At 46.4% G+C, this 13,385-nt stretch overlaps 1 protein-coding gene across 4 annotated transcripts in view; it reads right to left on the reverse strand.

Moving 5' to 3' along the window:
• UNC13D (unc-13 homolog D) overlaps window positions 1-13,385 on the reverse strand; it is an 880,699-nt gene that overhangs the window by 203,846 nt on the left and 663,468 nt on the right. For all 4 annotated transcript variants that reach the window (XM_078654550.1, XM_078654552.1, XM_078654549.1 and 1 more), the window contains exons 23-24: window positions 1,036-1,131; window positions 383-589 (exon numbers count right to left, since the gene is read on the reverse strand). In XM_078654550.1, the coding sequence (XP_078510676.1) occupies window positions 383-589; window positions 1,036-1,131 (303 nt within the window). The remainder of the gene's footprint in view (window positions 1-382; window positions 590-1,035; window positions 1,132-13,385) is intronic.

Here is a 13,385-nt window from a genome sequence, read left to right on the forward strand (position 1 = left end):
GCCCTGTACAAATAAAGCTCATCTCTACTTTTTGCATGGTGTGCCCTTACATTGGCACTACCACATAAAAAGCCAGCTTTCTACAGGCCCTGACCACTCTTTTTTTTCATAACGTTACACTTACCCCTTTTATAATTAAAATGTTATTTACCATTCACCTGTTTTCTACAACTACCTTTGATGATGGTGAAATAGGGCGATGTAGAGGAGGTGATAGCGTCTCGGTGTACCTTGCAGACTGTGCAGAGTGAAAGTGTATTTAAAGTAGAATCTGCCGATTGTGCAGAGTGAATCTGTTTTTATTATAGAAGAGGCTGAGCAAGCAGTCTTTTCCCGAGAGCTGTACATACAAAGACATTCACCCACGTGGCCTCATACCTACCTTGTGCGCCAGGGCCTGCACCACATCACGGATCTCGTGGTCCAGGCAGGCGAGGGCACTCTCAAGCTGGTGGTGCAGCGTGTTCTGAAACTGCTCGGGCCGAATGACCTCGGAGACGCGCTGCTCCAGCCCCTTCCAGTCTAGCTGTTTCGGCAATGCCAGCACGACCAGGCGCAGTTGTTCAATGTTGTTCACTACCACACAGAGCTGCGACAGAGAATGATAGAGATAGCAACAGGCACGTCAGATGTTAAGGATTAATAAAAAAGGGCAGCAATATTCACAGGTCTTATTAGCCAAAAGGAGAAGAGGAGAACTCTAGAAAAGCCAGGGTTTCATGAAAGCCACTAGGACGAGTTGCTCGAAGGTCTGGCACATGCCACCATTAGAGTCACTGGCTTGTCAGAAATACTCTCTGTTCACCAATAAACCACTCTGACAACATCAATTCCAGAGACCTGCATCAGTCACACGCCCTGGTGCCTCACCCACACCAAGTTACCACCGCCCCAAAGCACAAACACACATGCACACACACTATAAGTCATGAAAACTGACATTATTTGAAACAGAATTTAGGACGTCTTGTCAAGCACTGATAGCCTGCATCGATACCCTAAGGATGAGCATAGGGATTGGATAGAGCATCGCACCTTGTCGGCGGCATCTCCCTCATCTCCTTGGACTGCTAACTCTTCGGCCCGCTTCTGGATAAGGGTGCAGTAGGTTAAAGCGATGCGGCACATATCCTGCAAAACAGAAAGAGCCAATATAAACTCCTATCACTCCTTTATTGCTAAAAATACAACTTTACATCTTAAGCTTTGCTTTATACGAATGGTGGTTTAAGGAGCACAGCATTGTAAAAACTGTCTCCACTCTTTGCTTAGCCTGAATTTGTTGAATTAAACAGAACTTCGAATATGGCCTTCAGAAGTGGGCAACACTCCAGATGGGGCTTCCAGAGCTGGGCCAAACTTATGATATGACCACAGTACTGTACATAGCAATCCAGATTAAACTCCTGTAATGGGCAAAGTACTGGACACCTTGGGTGTAACCACTAGCACAGGGCTTAATACTCCAGATGAAGTCATGGAATGGGACTCTGTACTCCAGAATTAGCACAATACTGACGTATTCAATTAAACAATACATTAGAACCGGCAATGAAGCACACGAGTTCAACGTAGATTAAACGAAAAATTGCATATATACAATTTACAACAAAACATTTAGTAAACTAGAAACTTGAAATTGTTACTAAAAAATAATACACACCAACATGAGACATATTTTACAATTAAATGCTGCAGTTTCCTTTGTCAAAAAAATAATGCTGAACGCCTGAATCCAATTAATGCAGTTACCTGTTTGCAGGATATTAAATACCATATCTTCACAATATACTAAAGATAACAACAAAGAATTATGAACCAATAACCAACCTAATTATAAGAAATAGAAATACAAAAAAGCACAGAATGGGACATTCTCAAAATGCGCCCCGCTAATTAGACTAAAAACCGAACCAAGGCAAAAAGCAGGGCAGAAACACAAATCTTCTAAAGCCTGCCTTAAAATATCAACGTCTTTTCTCATAGTAGGTAGTGAGAATGAAAGTGAAGCTTTGTAAGCTGAATCTGAAGAGGGTCCATAGACTTGTCGTTGGCCTCCACATGAATACAGGAAAGAGAATACAAAAGCATTGGCAAAGCCAATAGGTCTCACTTTCACTAAGCTACATGCTTTTGTTTAGCCATGTTGTAATGCACTGCAGCTGCTGTGCAGCATGACTGAAAGTAAAGAAAAAAAAGTGCTATGATGCAGCAGGCAATGACCGTGTCATAGCACTTATTTTCTTTACTTCCATGCTGCACACCAGTCGCACAGCTTCACCACATGGCTAGAAGTTATTGTCAAAGCCAATAGCTTTTACAAAGGCGAGACCAATTGAATTTGGCAATGCTTTGCTGTGTATCTCCCTTTCTTTTCTTTTCTACTTTTGCCTTTCATGTGGACTATAAAATCTTCTCATGTGTTTACAGCAGTTTGCAAATATTTAATACAATGGTGCTTCCTGCTTGCAGTGAGATCACTCCCGAGGGTAGGCAGGGTGGGGGGGGAAAGGATTCGGTTTGAAACCTTTACAGTTTTGCCACTGAATCCCAAAAAACTAGGACAAATCACAGTTTACCTGTTCAATTGTGTGCTCTTGGGCTACATGGCTAAAAGACATTAACATCAACTAAGCCAATAGCTCTTGCATCGCCGAGACCGACTGGTTTTGCCAGTGCTTATTCTTTTTATACGCCATAACTCTCTAAACCATTGGTGTTGGTCCTATCCTGATTGGATTGCGCCGAGTTGAAAAACTCAGTTGGACAAACAGTATTGCAAGCAGCGCCCTGTAGGCCATACACAAATCGCAGCAATGTGTGCGTTAGCCTGCTACGCCCCTCGATGACTGTGTCACATACTGCTCATATCCAGGACTCTACAGCAGCTCAAATGACCATTTGAGCTACTTTACTGAAACTGAACAGAAGACGATTCTCAGTGCTTTAACCCACTGATCTTTTTCACTGAAACTGTAATCCCCAGTCATATTGCAGCATCAGGTACCTCAATCCATTTAGCAATCTTAATAATTATACCTGAAACCAATTGGCTGTGGTTGCTCCAGTGCTCGCTGCTTGGCAAACGGAGAAACAAGGACGTGATGTACCCGAATCACCACAAGAAAAGGATCCAGTGGCCCTGACGAAAATGGTAATTCTGCCACGACTGCTCTACTATTTCACTAACCTCCGGCTTTTTATACAGAGACCCTTTTTTCACTCCTAAGAGCGACCCCAGTGCCAGCAAAAACGACATCACACCATCGCAAGAACTCCCTCGCCACTTTCCTCCACCAAAAGATCGCAGATATACATGACAGCTTCGGACCCCAGACTCCGCCTCCAGTCACCGAACCAACAACCCCCACCACCACCCTCAGCGCCTGGACCCCCATCAGCACTGAAGAAACCACCAACGTCATGAACTCCATCCACTCCGGCTCCCCCCGGACCCATGAACCCCATCATATCTTCAACAAAGCCAACATCATCATCGCACCCCATCTCCGGAACGTCATAAACATGTCGTTTGCGTCAGCCACCTTCCCCGAGAGCTGGAAGCACGCAGAAATCAACGCCCTTCTGAAGAAACCCACAGCAGACCCCAAAGACCTCAAGAACTTCCGCCCCATCCCTCTTCTTCCCTTTCCGGCCAAGGTCATCGAGAAGACCGTCAATAAACAGCTGACTGCTTTTCTCGAGACAAATAACTCGCTCGACCCTTCCCAATCCGGTTTTCGAGCCAACCACAGCACCGAGACTGCCCTCATCGCAGCCACCGACGACATCAGGACCCTGATGGACAACGGAGAAACAACCGCCCTCATCCTCCTGTACCTCTCGGCAGTCTTCGACACCGTATGCCATCACACCCTAATAACACGCCTCTTCAACACTGGGATCCAAGGAAAGGCCCTGGACTGGATCACCTCGTTCCTCTCCGACAGAACCCAGAGAGTCCGTCTCCCTCCCTTCCGCTCAGAAGCTACCAAAATCATCTGTGGCGTACCCCAAGGATCCTCGCTCAGCCCAACGCTCTTCAATATCTACATAAGCCCCCTCGCCGCCATTGCACGCAAACACAACATCAACATCATCTCCTACGCCGACGACACCCAGCTTATACTCTCCCTCACCAAAGACCCAGCCATCGCCAAAACCAACCTACAGGAAGGAAAGAAAGACGTCGCAGAATGGATGAAGCTCAGCCGCCTAAAGCTGAACTCAGACAAGACGGAGGTCCTCATCCTCGGACAATCCCCCTCCGCCTGGGACGACTCCTGGTGGCCCTCAGCACTGGGCTCTGCACCAACACCCTCGGACCACGCACGCAACCTGGGATTCATCCTGGACTCCACCCTCACGATGACCAAGCAAGTCAACGCAGTCTCGTCATCATGCTTCAACACCCTGCGCATGCTCCGAAAAATATTCTGGTGGATCCCCACTGAAACCAGAAAGCTGGTGACCCAGGCCCTCGTCACTAGCCGACTGGACTACGGAAACGCCCTGTATGCAGGAACCACCGCCAAACTCCTCCAGAAACGACTACAACGCATACAGAACGCCTCCGCACGACTCATCCTCGACATCCCTCGCCATAGCCACATATCCGCCCACCTGAGAGACCTGCACTGGCTCCCCGTCAACAAGAGGATCACATTCAGGCTCCTCACCCACGCACACAAAGCTCTCCACAACATGGGCCCCGAATACCTCAACAACCGCCTCACGTTCTACACTCCCACCCGCCGGCTCCGCTCCGCCAGCCTCGCCCTCGCCAGCGTCCCACGGATCCGCAGAGCCACAGCCGGAGGAAGATCGTTCTCCTACCTGGCCGCCAAGACATGGAACTCCCTCCCCGCACACCTACGACTGATCCAGGACCATCTCACCTTCAGGAGGAACCTCAAGACCTGGCTATTCGAGCAGTAGCAGCACCCCCCCTCCCTTCAGCACCTTGAGACCCTCACGGGTGAGTAGCGCGCTCTATAAATGTTTTGATTGATTGATTGATTGATTGACAAAGGACTTCATTTGACACAAAACATGTCACAGGCTAGTTTTACAGAAGCTCTATCTCTCCACAAAGGGTGGTGGACTTTATGTCCCCAATTTCGAGCATTATTATCTGGCGTCGCAGTTACAATGAGTGTCACATTGATTTGCTAACCAGAATCTCACTGACACTGCAACATTTCATCCTTCCTGGATCCTGGAATCCACTCTGGCTTTATTGCACCCCCTTGCTACGCCTTCACCATCATATATCTCCCTCCTTCAAGTGGATTATCACTGTTACCGCAAAACCCTTTTCATTGCCTGGTCAACATACGATATGGTCTACTATGTAGCTTGCCATGGGGATACGAGTCAACTACTCTACTGGAGCTGGTTACATGGCTTGCAGCAGGATTGCACACTTCAGGCCAATAGACTAAAAATGTAATAGTATTCTCAGATGAATTTGTGGGAGCAGTGCAAGTGCATCAAACAGAATATGGTATGAATGATGAGTAGCCTAAATTGAATTTAGAAATGCTCCACCCTTCATATTAACTCATATTATTTTTTTTTAGTGTGTTTGCGAATTAAATCAAATGTGTCATCGAAAAACGTTGACAAACACTGCTTTAGGCAATCTGTACAGTGATGGACCTCTCCTTCCGTTGGACGACTTAATTGCTAGCGCTGAGCTCCAGCCTGATCAATTCTTACTAAGCGCCTCTTTTACTGCTGTACGGAGGGGAGAAGATACAGCATGAATACATGCATCACCTGATCATGCAATATTTACATACACTAGGTACAGGGTAGCATCAGGCCCGCTAGTTAGCCAGCGCCGTGTTCACGCAAACAGCACTTCTTCTCGTCACATTAGGAGGGTGTTGGGACACGGATTTTAGCCGCGCCTGTACAGACAGGCAAGAGCAGACTAATGTAATATCCTTCCATCGTATTCCGTAACGCCCTCTTCAAATTGATCCAACTATACGTTTTACATAGAGCTTACTTAACTCCTAGTAATATCAACTGTTATTACCACCGCACAGATGCTGCCTGTACTCACTGCCTGACCCCAGATCCAGACATAATACATATGCTCTGGTCCTGCCCCACACTAGCAGTGTACTGGAGGGATGTTACAACACGCCTTGAACACTGCACAGGCACTAACCTCTCCTACACTTGGAAGTCTGCATATTGGATCTCTACCACCGCACCAAAACACATAGGACTGTGTGCGAGAGACGTTGATCTGGCCCTTCTTCTAGTAAAACGACAAATCACCTAAAAATGGAAGGCAGCTCACCCACCCGTGGTTTCTGCATGGGAACTCCCTATGCTTATGTGGTCCCAAGCCAAGAGCACACTGTTGCATAGAGAAGAGGCTAAGGGTCTTTGTAAATATCCGGTTGCAGAGCTCTGGGATACACTCTTAGGGAAATTAAGCAAGGACCTCTAGATACTCAACATACTTCCAGTTCACCCGTACAGGTAGCACACTCTCCTCCCTCTCCCCCACTGACCTCCATCCAGCCTGATATTTGTTCCAATAATACATATTGACTCACCCTGCCTCAGTGGCACGTGTGTTGCAGCATCCTCCACTGTGAACGAGTGCACCCCTAGCTTCTTTTTTCACCGTTTATTCATAAGGTTGTTATAGCAGTTTCCTAAAACGTTTTACTGCCCCTTGCTGGCATCCTTGATTTTCTTTTGTGACAATTTATTTTGAAATTGTTTGTACATATGACAACTGTTCACCCTATATATCATTAGACTTTCTATTCCACAAATGCTGTGTTGCAACATCTATTTCATGTTAAAATGCGCCAGTAACCCTGAATTGTTTATTTTTTATTTTATTTTTTTCAACTTTGGTGCCATTGCTTTGCACGCAAACAATATTGTGATATGTTATCTGGCATGCATTGTATATGTACTCATCAAAACAAATCGCAATAAAAACCAGTTGAGAATAAAGGGGGGAAAAGTTTTTTTTTAAAGTAGAAAAGGAACCGGTGACTTGCAGTGAGCGCTCAACCCTTCCCACTATCTTCATATTTGGGAATTCCCAGGGTGTGGTCCAGACACACTAAGTGCTGTCCAATCTCAGAGCCCGGGATTGTTTTCTTTGTGCCAAGCACATATCTTTGCATCTGATTATTATTCATCTGCTTATGATCCGTTTCTGAGTTGTAAACCAGGTGGAATGCAGCATAACTACTGTGCAAGGTCATATATTTTACAAGAAGCAGCATCATGTGTGGGCGATGATAACAAACATCTTTGGTGGAGAGGTGAGATTCCTGTCTCACCCCTAGGTGTGTCCAGGCCGCACCCATACCCTTGTGTCTTGGCACTCCCTCTCCAACTAACCTGCCAGTACTTCGGCGTCACAAGTCTACAGCTGAGGTCCTCTCACTGATTTACATGTGTGCGTTCTGTTTTGCATTGCGATTTTGCTGACTCTGTCGCGCCTCACCTGTGTGTTGTTGCCCCTCCGTTATTTCTACTGTTCTGTGTCTGACATGTCTGATCTGTGTTTGTCCTGTCTGCAGAGTCCCGCCTTTGATCGTTATCTAGCATGTCTCTTTATCTGTGTCTGCTTTTTTGTGTCTGTTTATTATACTTGCTGTCTCTTGCCTAATATCTGTCTCCGAAGTGCACAGCAGTCGCATTGCCATACAAAATGGCTAAAAGACATTGACAACACCAATAGCTCTCGCATAGACGAGACATGGCTTTGCTAATGGTTGTAATGATCTGCCTTTACATGTACTCAAGGCCTGGTGCGCCCATTACTTGTCCAACATTCCATTATTTGTCCCTGTCATTTCTTTTCAATCTTCCCTTCCGCTTTGTTACTCATTCTGCTGCAGGTTTTTTTCAGATGATGACCCCATGTTCTAAAAATCAGCAAAATGTACGCAAACAAAAACTCGTACCAGACACAGTGTGTGCAGAAAGCATTCTGAGTGACCTGTGTAGCATCCTTGCAGATGTTGTCCAGGTGGATGTGACAATTAACAACACTGCATCTGCTTAGCATAGCAACCCTTAGCAGCAAGATGACATCGCCCTCATAAAGTAAACATGCTGGCAAGGGAAGTGGACCATAGTCGCTTCAGGCCCCCGCTTCCACAGAGAAGATCCTCTACAGATAATACATCCCAGTCAGCAAAGCAGATGTGTTAGATATGGCACAAGACCAACGGCCCCTCATTTCACCCAGTCTTGAAAGGGGGCAACTCAGCCGGGAAATAAGAGAAGGGAAAAGGAGATATCGTGGTTTATACGATAATCTAAAAGTAATTTAGGGAAGAAGAAAATATTTTTATGCTTAGGCATCTTATTCTTTTATGAAAAACGGTGGAACAATAGCCTAAGTAACTCAATTACAAAGCATGTTTCTGTTTCACCAGTTGAAATTCACTGGACTACATGTTCTTCTGAATGTACAAGACTCCACTGGCACGCCCGAATCAACCAGCAAGTCAGAGAATTAAACTCTTTCCCAGTTCCCAATGACAAAAATGCAACTATGCTTTGTGATACAGATTATAAGAGGAAGACTTTGTGGCTGCATTCACGATAGACTCTGTTGAACCGAGTCACAAGACAAAAGGTAAAAAAAACGTTAAAAATTAAGAAAAGAGGGCAGGGTAGAATCACCCTGACCCCCTAGACCTGCTCAGGGACCCACAGGGCCAAAAAAAAGCATTTTTTCCCCTTACATTTTGGACGGGATTTGTGTTAGATTTGCAAATCTGGCCGAAATGTTTTATTAAAATGAGCGCAGACTACTGAGCTTTGTTTTCTTTATGCCCCCGGGTGGGCCAGGTCCCTGGAGCAATCACTAAAATAGATGCGGGGCCCGTGCGGGCCCGCAGAGCTCCGTGCACCGCCACCTCCCTGGGGCTAAATTCTAATTATGCGTGGGGGGTGGCTCCAGCCCCACCCCTGCGGATCCCCGGGGGCACGCGGCTTCAGGACTAAAGTGGACTTTATCCCCCAAGCAGCAGTGCACCAGGAGGCACGTTTGCAGAGTGGTGGAGAAATGGGGCGTGGCCCCTGACCACCTCTCAGCAATCCAGATGTGTGGGGCTTACAGGAGGTAACAGGAGGGCTAGTTGGCCTCCAAGGACCCTCAAGAAGCAAGGGGACTTCATCCCCCAACCAAGAGCGTGCCAGGAGGAGCGTTTGCAAAGTTGTGGAGAAAAGGGGCATGGCCTGTGACCACCTCTCAGCAATCCCACTATGTGGGGCTTACTGGAGGTAACAGGAGGGCTAGTTGGCCCCTAAGGATCCCCAGCAGCGAAGGGGGACATCATCCCCCCCACCAAGAGAGTGCCAGGAAGCGCGTTTGAAGATTGGTGGACAAAGGGGGTGCGGCCTGCTATCAGAACTCAGCAATCCTGCTGTGTGGGGCTTACTGGAGGTAATAGGAAGGGTAGTTGGCGTCCAAGGGCGTCCTTAGGGGCCAACTACCCCTCCTGTTACCTTCAGTAAGTCCCACACAGTGGGATCGCTAAGTGGTCTTCGTAGGCCGTGCCCTCTTTGCCCATCACTCTGCAAATGAACCTCCTGGAGCAGTACTGGTTGGGGGATGAAGGCCACTTTACTCTAGAGGGACCCCGGGTGCCAAGAAGCCCTCCAGGTACCACCTGTAAGTCTTACGCAACGGAATTCCTGACAGCTGGTTGTATGGCCAGACAGCTTCCTCCACCACTCTGCAAACGTGACTGCTAGTTAAAGAACCTTAGGATTCACTGAAAAAACCATAGGTTTCAGAGACTTACAATTAGGATGACATTTCACCAGGGGAATTCAGCTGTTATAGTTAGCTGAGGTTACTAAAACTCGTGCCTCCGCAATGCACTGCTTATGACCTCACATATTACATCACTCATGACATGGTTAGTGACATCCCTGATGACATCTCAAATTGCATCACTCATGAAATCAGTGATGACATCTTCCACAGCATCTGACGCACCCCTATAGAATCTTCTATACACCCACTGCACCTCCCACACAACCATTAACAAACCCATTCACAGAGCCATACCAGTACTTACACACCCACTCACTGGTTCATTGATCTATACCCACATCCACTCGCTCACCCATACTGCCACTCATAGACCCACTCACTCACTAATACAGCCATTGACATATCCACTAATACAGCCATACAGGTGCTCACACACTGAGTGAGTCACCCATGCAAACTACTTACACACCTAGACAGTCACCCATACAGTCAATTATACAGCCACAGCACCCAAACAGTTACACACCCACCCACTCATTTATAGGAGTGGGCGGAATTTGCGTAGTCACGCTACGCAAAGCTCCGCACAAATGGTAAAAAATCTCTGCGAGCACGCAAAACTTCAGTGAACACACGGAATTGCTTGTCCCGCTCGTTCGCGATGCTTTTTTGCTGTTCGCGAACGCTGTTTGGGTGCTCGAGGAGAAATATCTCACGAATACGCATTTTGAAAGCGTGAACAAGCAAAAAATTCCGCAAGGCCCCGGATCGCGGAATTTTTGGCAATTCCGCGTTCTCCACGGAACGTGAAATTACCCAAATTCCGCAAGCGGAACGGAATTTACAGCCCAGGCCTACTTATTTACTCATACAAATAGTAACACATACTCACTCAGCTGTACACTCACTGAAAGAAGCATGCACTCATTTCTATAGCCACTCTCACATTCACTCACTCACGCATAAAGTCAAGTCAAGTAATCGGCCTTTCACATACTCAGTTATGCCGTAAGAAAACACGCACTTTGGATTTACTTCTTGACTTCATTCGTTGGTTAGAGCTCATGAGATTTACCGGACTCTTGGACCTATCTAACTGCTCCCTGCTGACGACATACGACAATCTACTTTACTGAGGTTCGAGCTCAAGTGACTTATTGGGCAGTGGAACCTATTTACCTGTTCTTCGCTGAAGATATACAACAGTCTTCTTTACTGAGGATCTTGAACTAATTAAGCTGGAATGACCTTTGGACCAACTCTTTTGCGTTGCCATTCCATAACTTACATTTAACTCATTGCCCTGACGAAGTCGTTGGCATATGTGCCAGACGAAACACGTGTTGGCAAGATCTGTTGGCTTTTTTCATTTGCTGAATAACTGCCTATGATTTGGTTACCCTGTGGTCGGACTGAACTGTGAAAAGATATATTATGAAAAAAACATGAATTTGGAACAATAAAGAAGAAAACGAAAACTTTACAACTTGGAAAAGAGTGTTATTTGATAGAGATATTTACATATGCCAGCGTTGCTCAGGTTGGAAATTGTGTTTGTGCTTCAGGGTAGACTTATGTCTATCTGTTTTTACAACTTTCGGTAGTAGTTGTATTCTCACCTTTGATCACATGCTAGCTTGGAATATTGAAAAAACTCATATACTATTTTGCGCATCTTTTCCCTACTGCCAATTCTTTGTGAACCATACAGCCACTGATTTACTCACTCACTGATCCATACAGGCAGTCACACACCTCCTCACCCACAAACACAGACACCCAGACTGCCATAGATGTATTCAGACAATTAATCAATCACCCATATAGGCATTCAAGTATCCACTAACACACTAATACATCCACTTAGACATCAACTGACAGACAGATACACTCATTCACACAACCAGTCACTCACCCATACATTCACTGAGACACGCAATCACTCACTTATAGTCAGTCACGCACCAACTGAGTCATCCATACAGGCACTCATACACCCACTTATTCACCAACACACCTTGGTATATATATTTAACACTCAAACTTTTTTTAAACGCTCACAGTCACTGGATGATGTCATCAGTGATATCATTAGAGATGTCATGAGTGAGGTCACTGACCATGTCATGAGTGATGTAATATGTGAGGTCATAAACAGTGCATTGCAGGGGCGCGAGTAATAGTTAGCTCAGCTAACTATAACAGCTGAATATCTCTGGTTTTGTACGAGTGAAATGTCAGCCTAACTATAAGAACATGTTACTTACCTTTGGTAACGATGTATCTGTAAGAGACATATGTAGTTCTAGATTCCTTACCTTTACAATTACCCCCAGGTGTTGGCCTGGATCTGGAGATTTTTCTTTAACAGTACCCCTGTGTGTCGGTAGGTGGCGTCGGTCGACTCTCCGTCCGTCGTCGATGTAGTGTTGGCCAGGATGATGTGACGTTACGGTGTCTATTTAGATGCCACCCCTGCATGCTGACGTCAGTTCTGTCACGACTTTCCACTCCCGAAGCGCAGAGCCATACAAGACACTGACCACTGGTGCACATAACTAGGGCCCTGGAAGGAAGACCCTATACCTAGAAGTCAGTTCACAGAACAGGGAGGATGGGTGGGGCGGTAAGGAATCTATAATTACATATGTCTTTTACAGATACATCGTTACTGCAGGTAAGTCATTTGTTCATCTGAAAGAGACTGCAGTTCTAGATTCCTCACATTTAGAAAAGATACCCCAGCAATGCCAACCCCGGAGGTGGCTCTGCAAACTAAGTTCACACCAGAAAGTCCTGGAGATCAGAACTTGCAAAATAGCCGGCTCTCCAGACTTGGCTGTCTGGACAATAGTGTTTACTAAATGTGTGCAGGGACGCCCACGTGGCTGCCTGACAGATGTCAATGAGTTGGACTCCAAGCCCCAAGGCAGTAGTAGCTGCCGTAGCCCTGGTGGAGTTGGCATGCAGTCTCACTGGAGCTTCTATTCTTGCTAGGGAATAGCACATCTTAATGCATAGGACAATCCACAGAGAGATGGTATGTTTTAGCGCCACCCGGCCTTTCTTAGCTCCTACATGGTCATTAAAGAGTTAATCGTCCACCTTTGTGCGGTTGAGATAGAAGACAACGCACATTTGGGGTCCAGACCGTGGAGTCTCTCCTCCTCCTTGGAAGGGTCCGAAGGCGGGAAGACGGTGAGCAAAGTGATGGTCTGTCCGATATGGAAAGAGGTAACCACTTTGGTAAGAAAAAAGGACTTCATGAGAAGGACCACTTTGTCCGGATGAACAGCCAGAAAAGGAAGTTTGGAAGATAGAGCTTGCAGTTCACTCACTCTGCGGGCAGAGGTGAAGGCAACAAGGAAAGCTGTCTTCAGAGTGAGGAGTCGAAAAGGACAGTTGTGAAGAGGCTCAAAGGGAGCACATTTAAGATATATTAAGACCAGGTTCAAGTCCCACTGGGGCATTATGAACGGAGCAGGAGGAAAGAGGTGAGTAATGCCCTTTAGAAATCTGTTTACAATAGGGGACTTGAAAAGAGAAGGTTTATCAGGAAGGCGAAGAAAGGCGGATATGGCCGAAAGGTAACCTTTGAGAG

This window comes from Lissotriton helveticus, chromosome 7 (genome assembly GCF_964261635.1).
Source record: "Lissotriton helveticus chromosome 7, aLisHel1.1, whole genome shotgun sequence".
NCBI classification, from domain to species: Eukaryota; Metazoa; Chordata; class Amphibia; order Caudata; family Salamandridae; genus Lissotriton; species Lissotriton helveticus.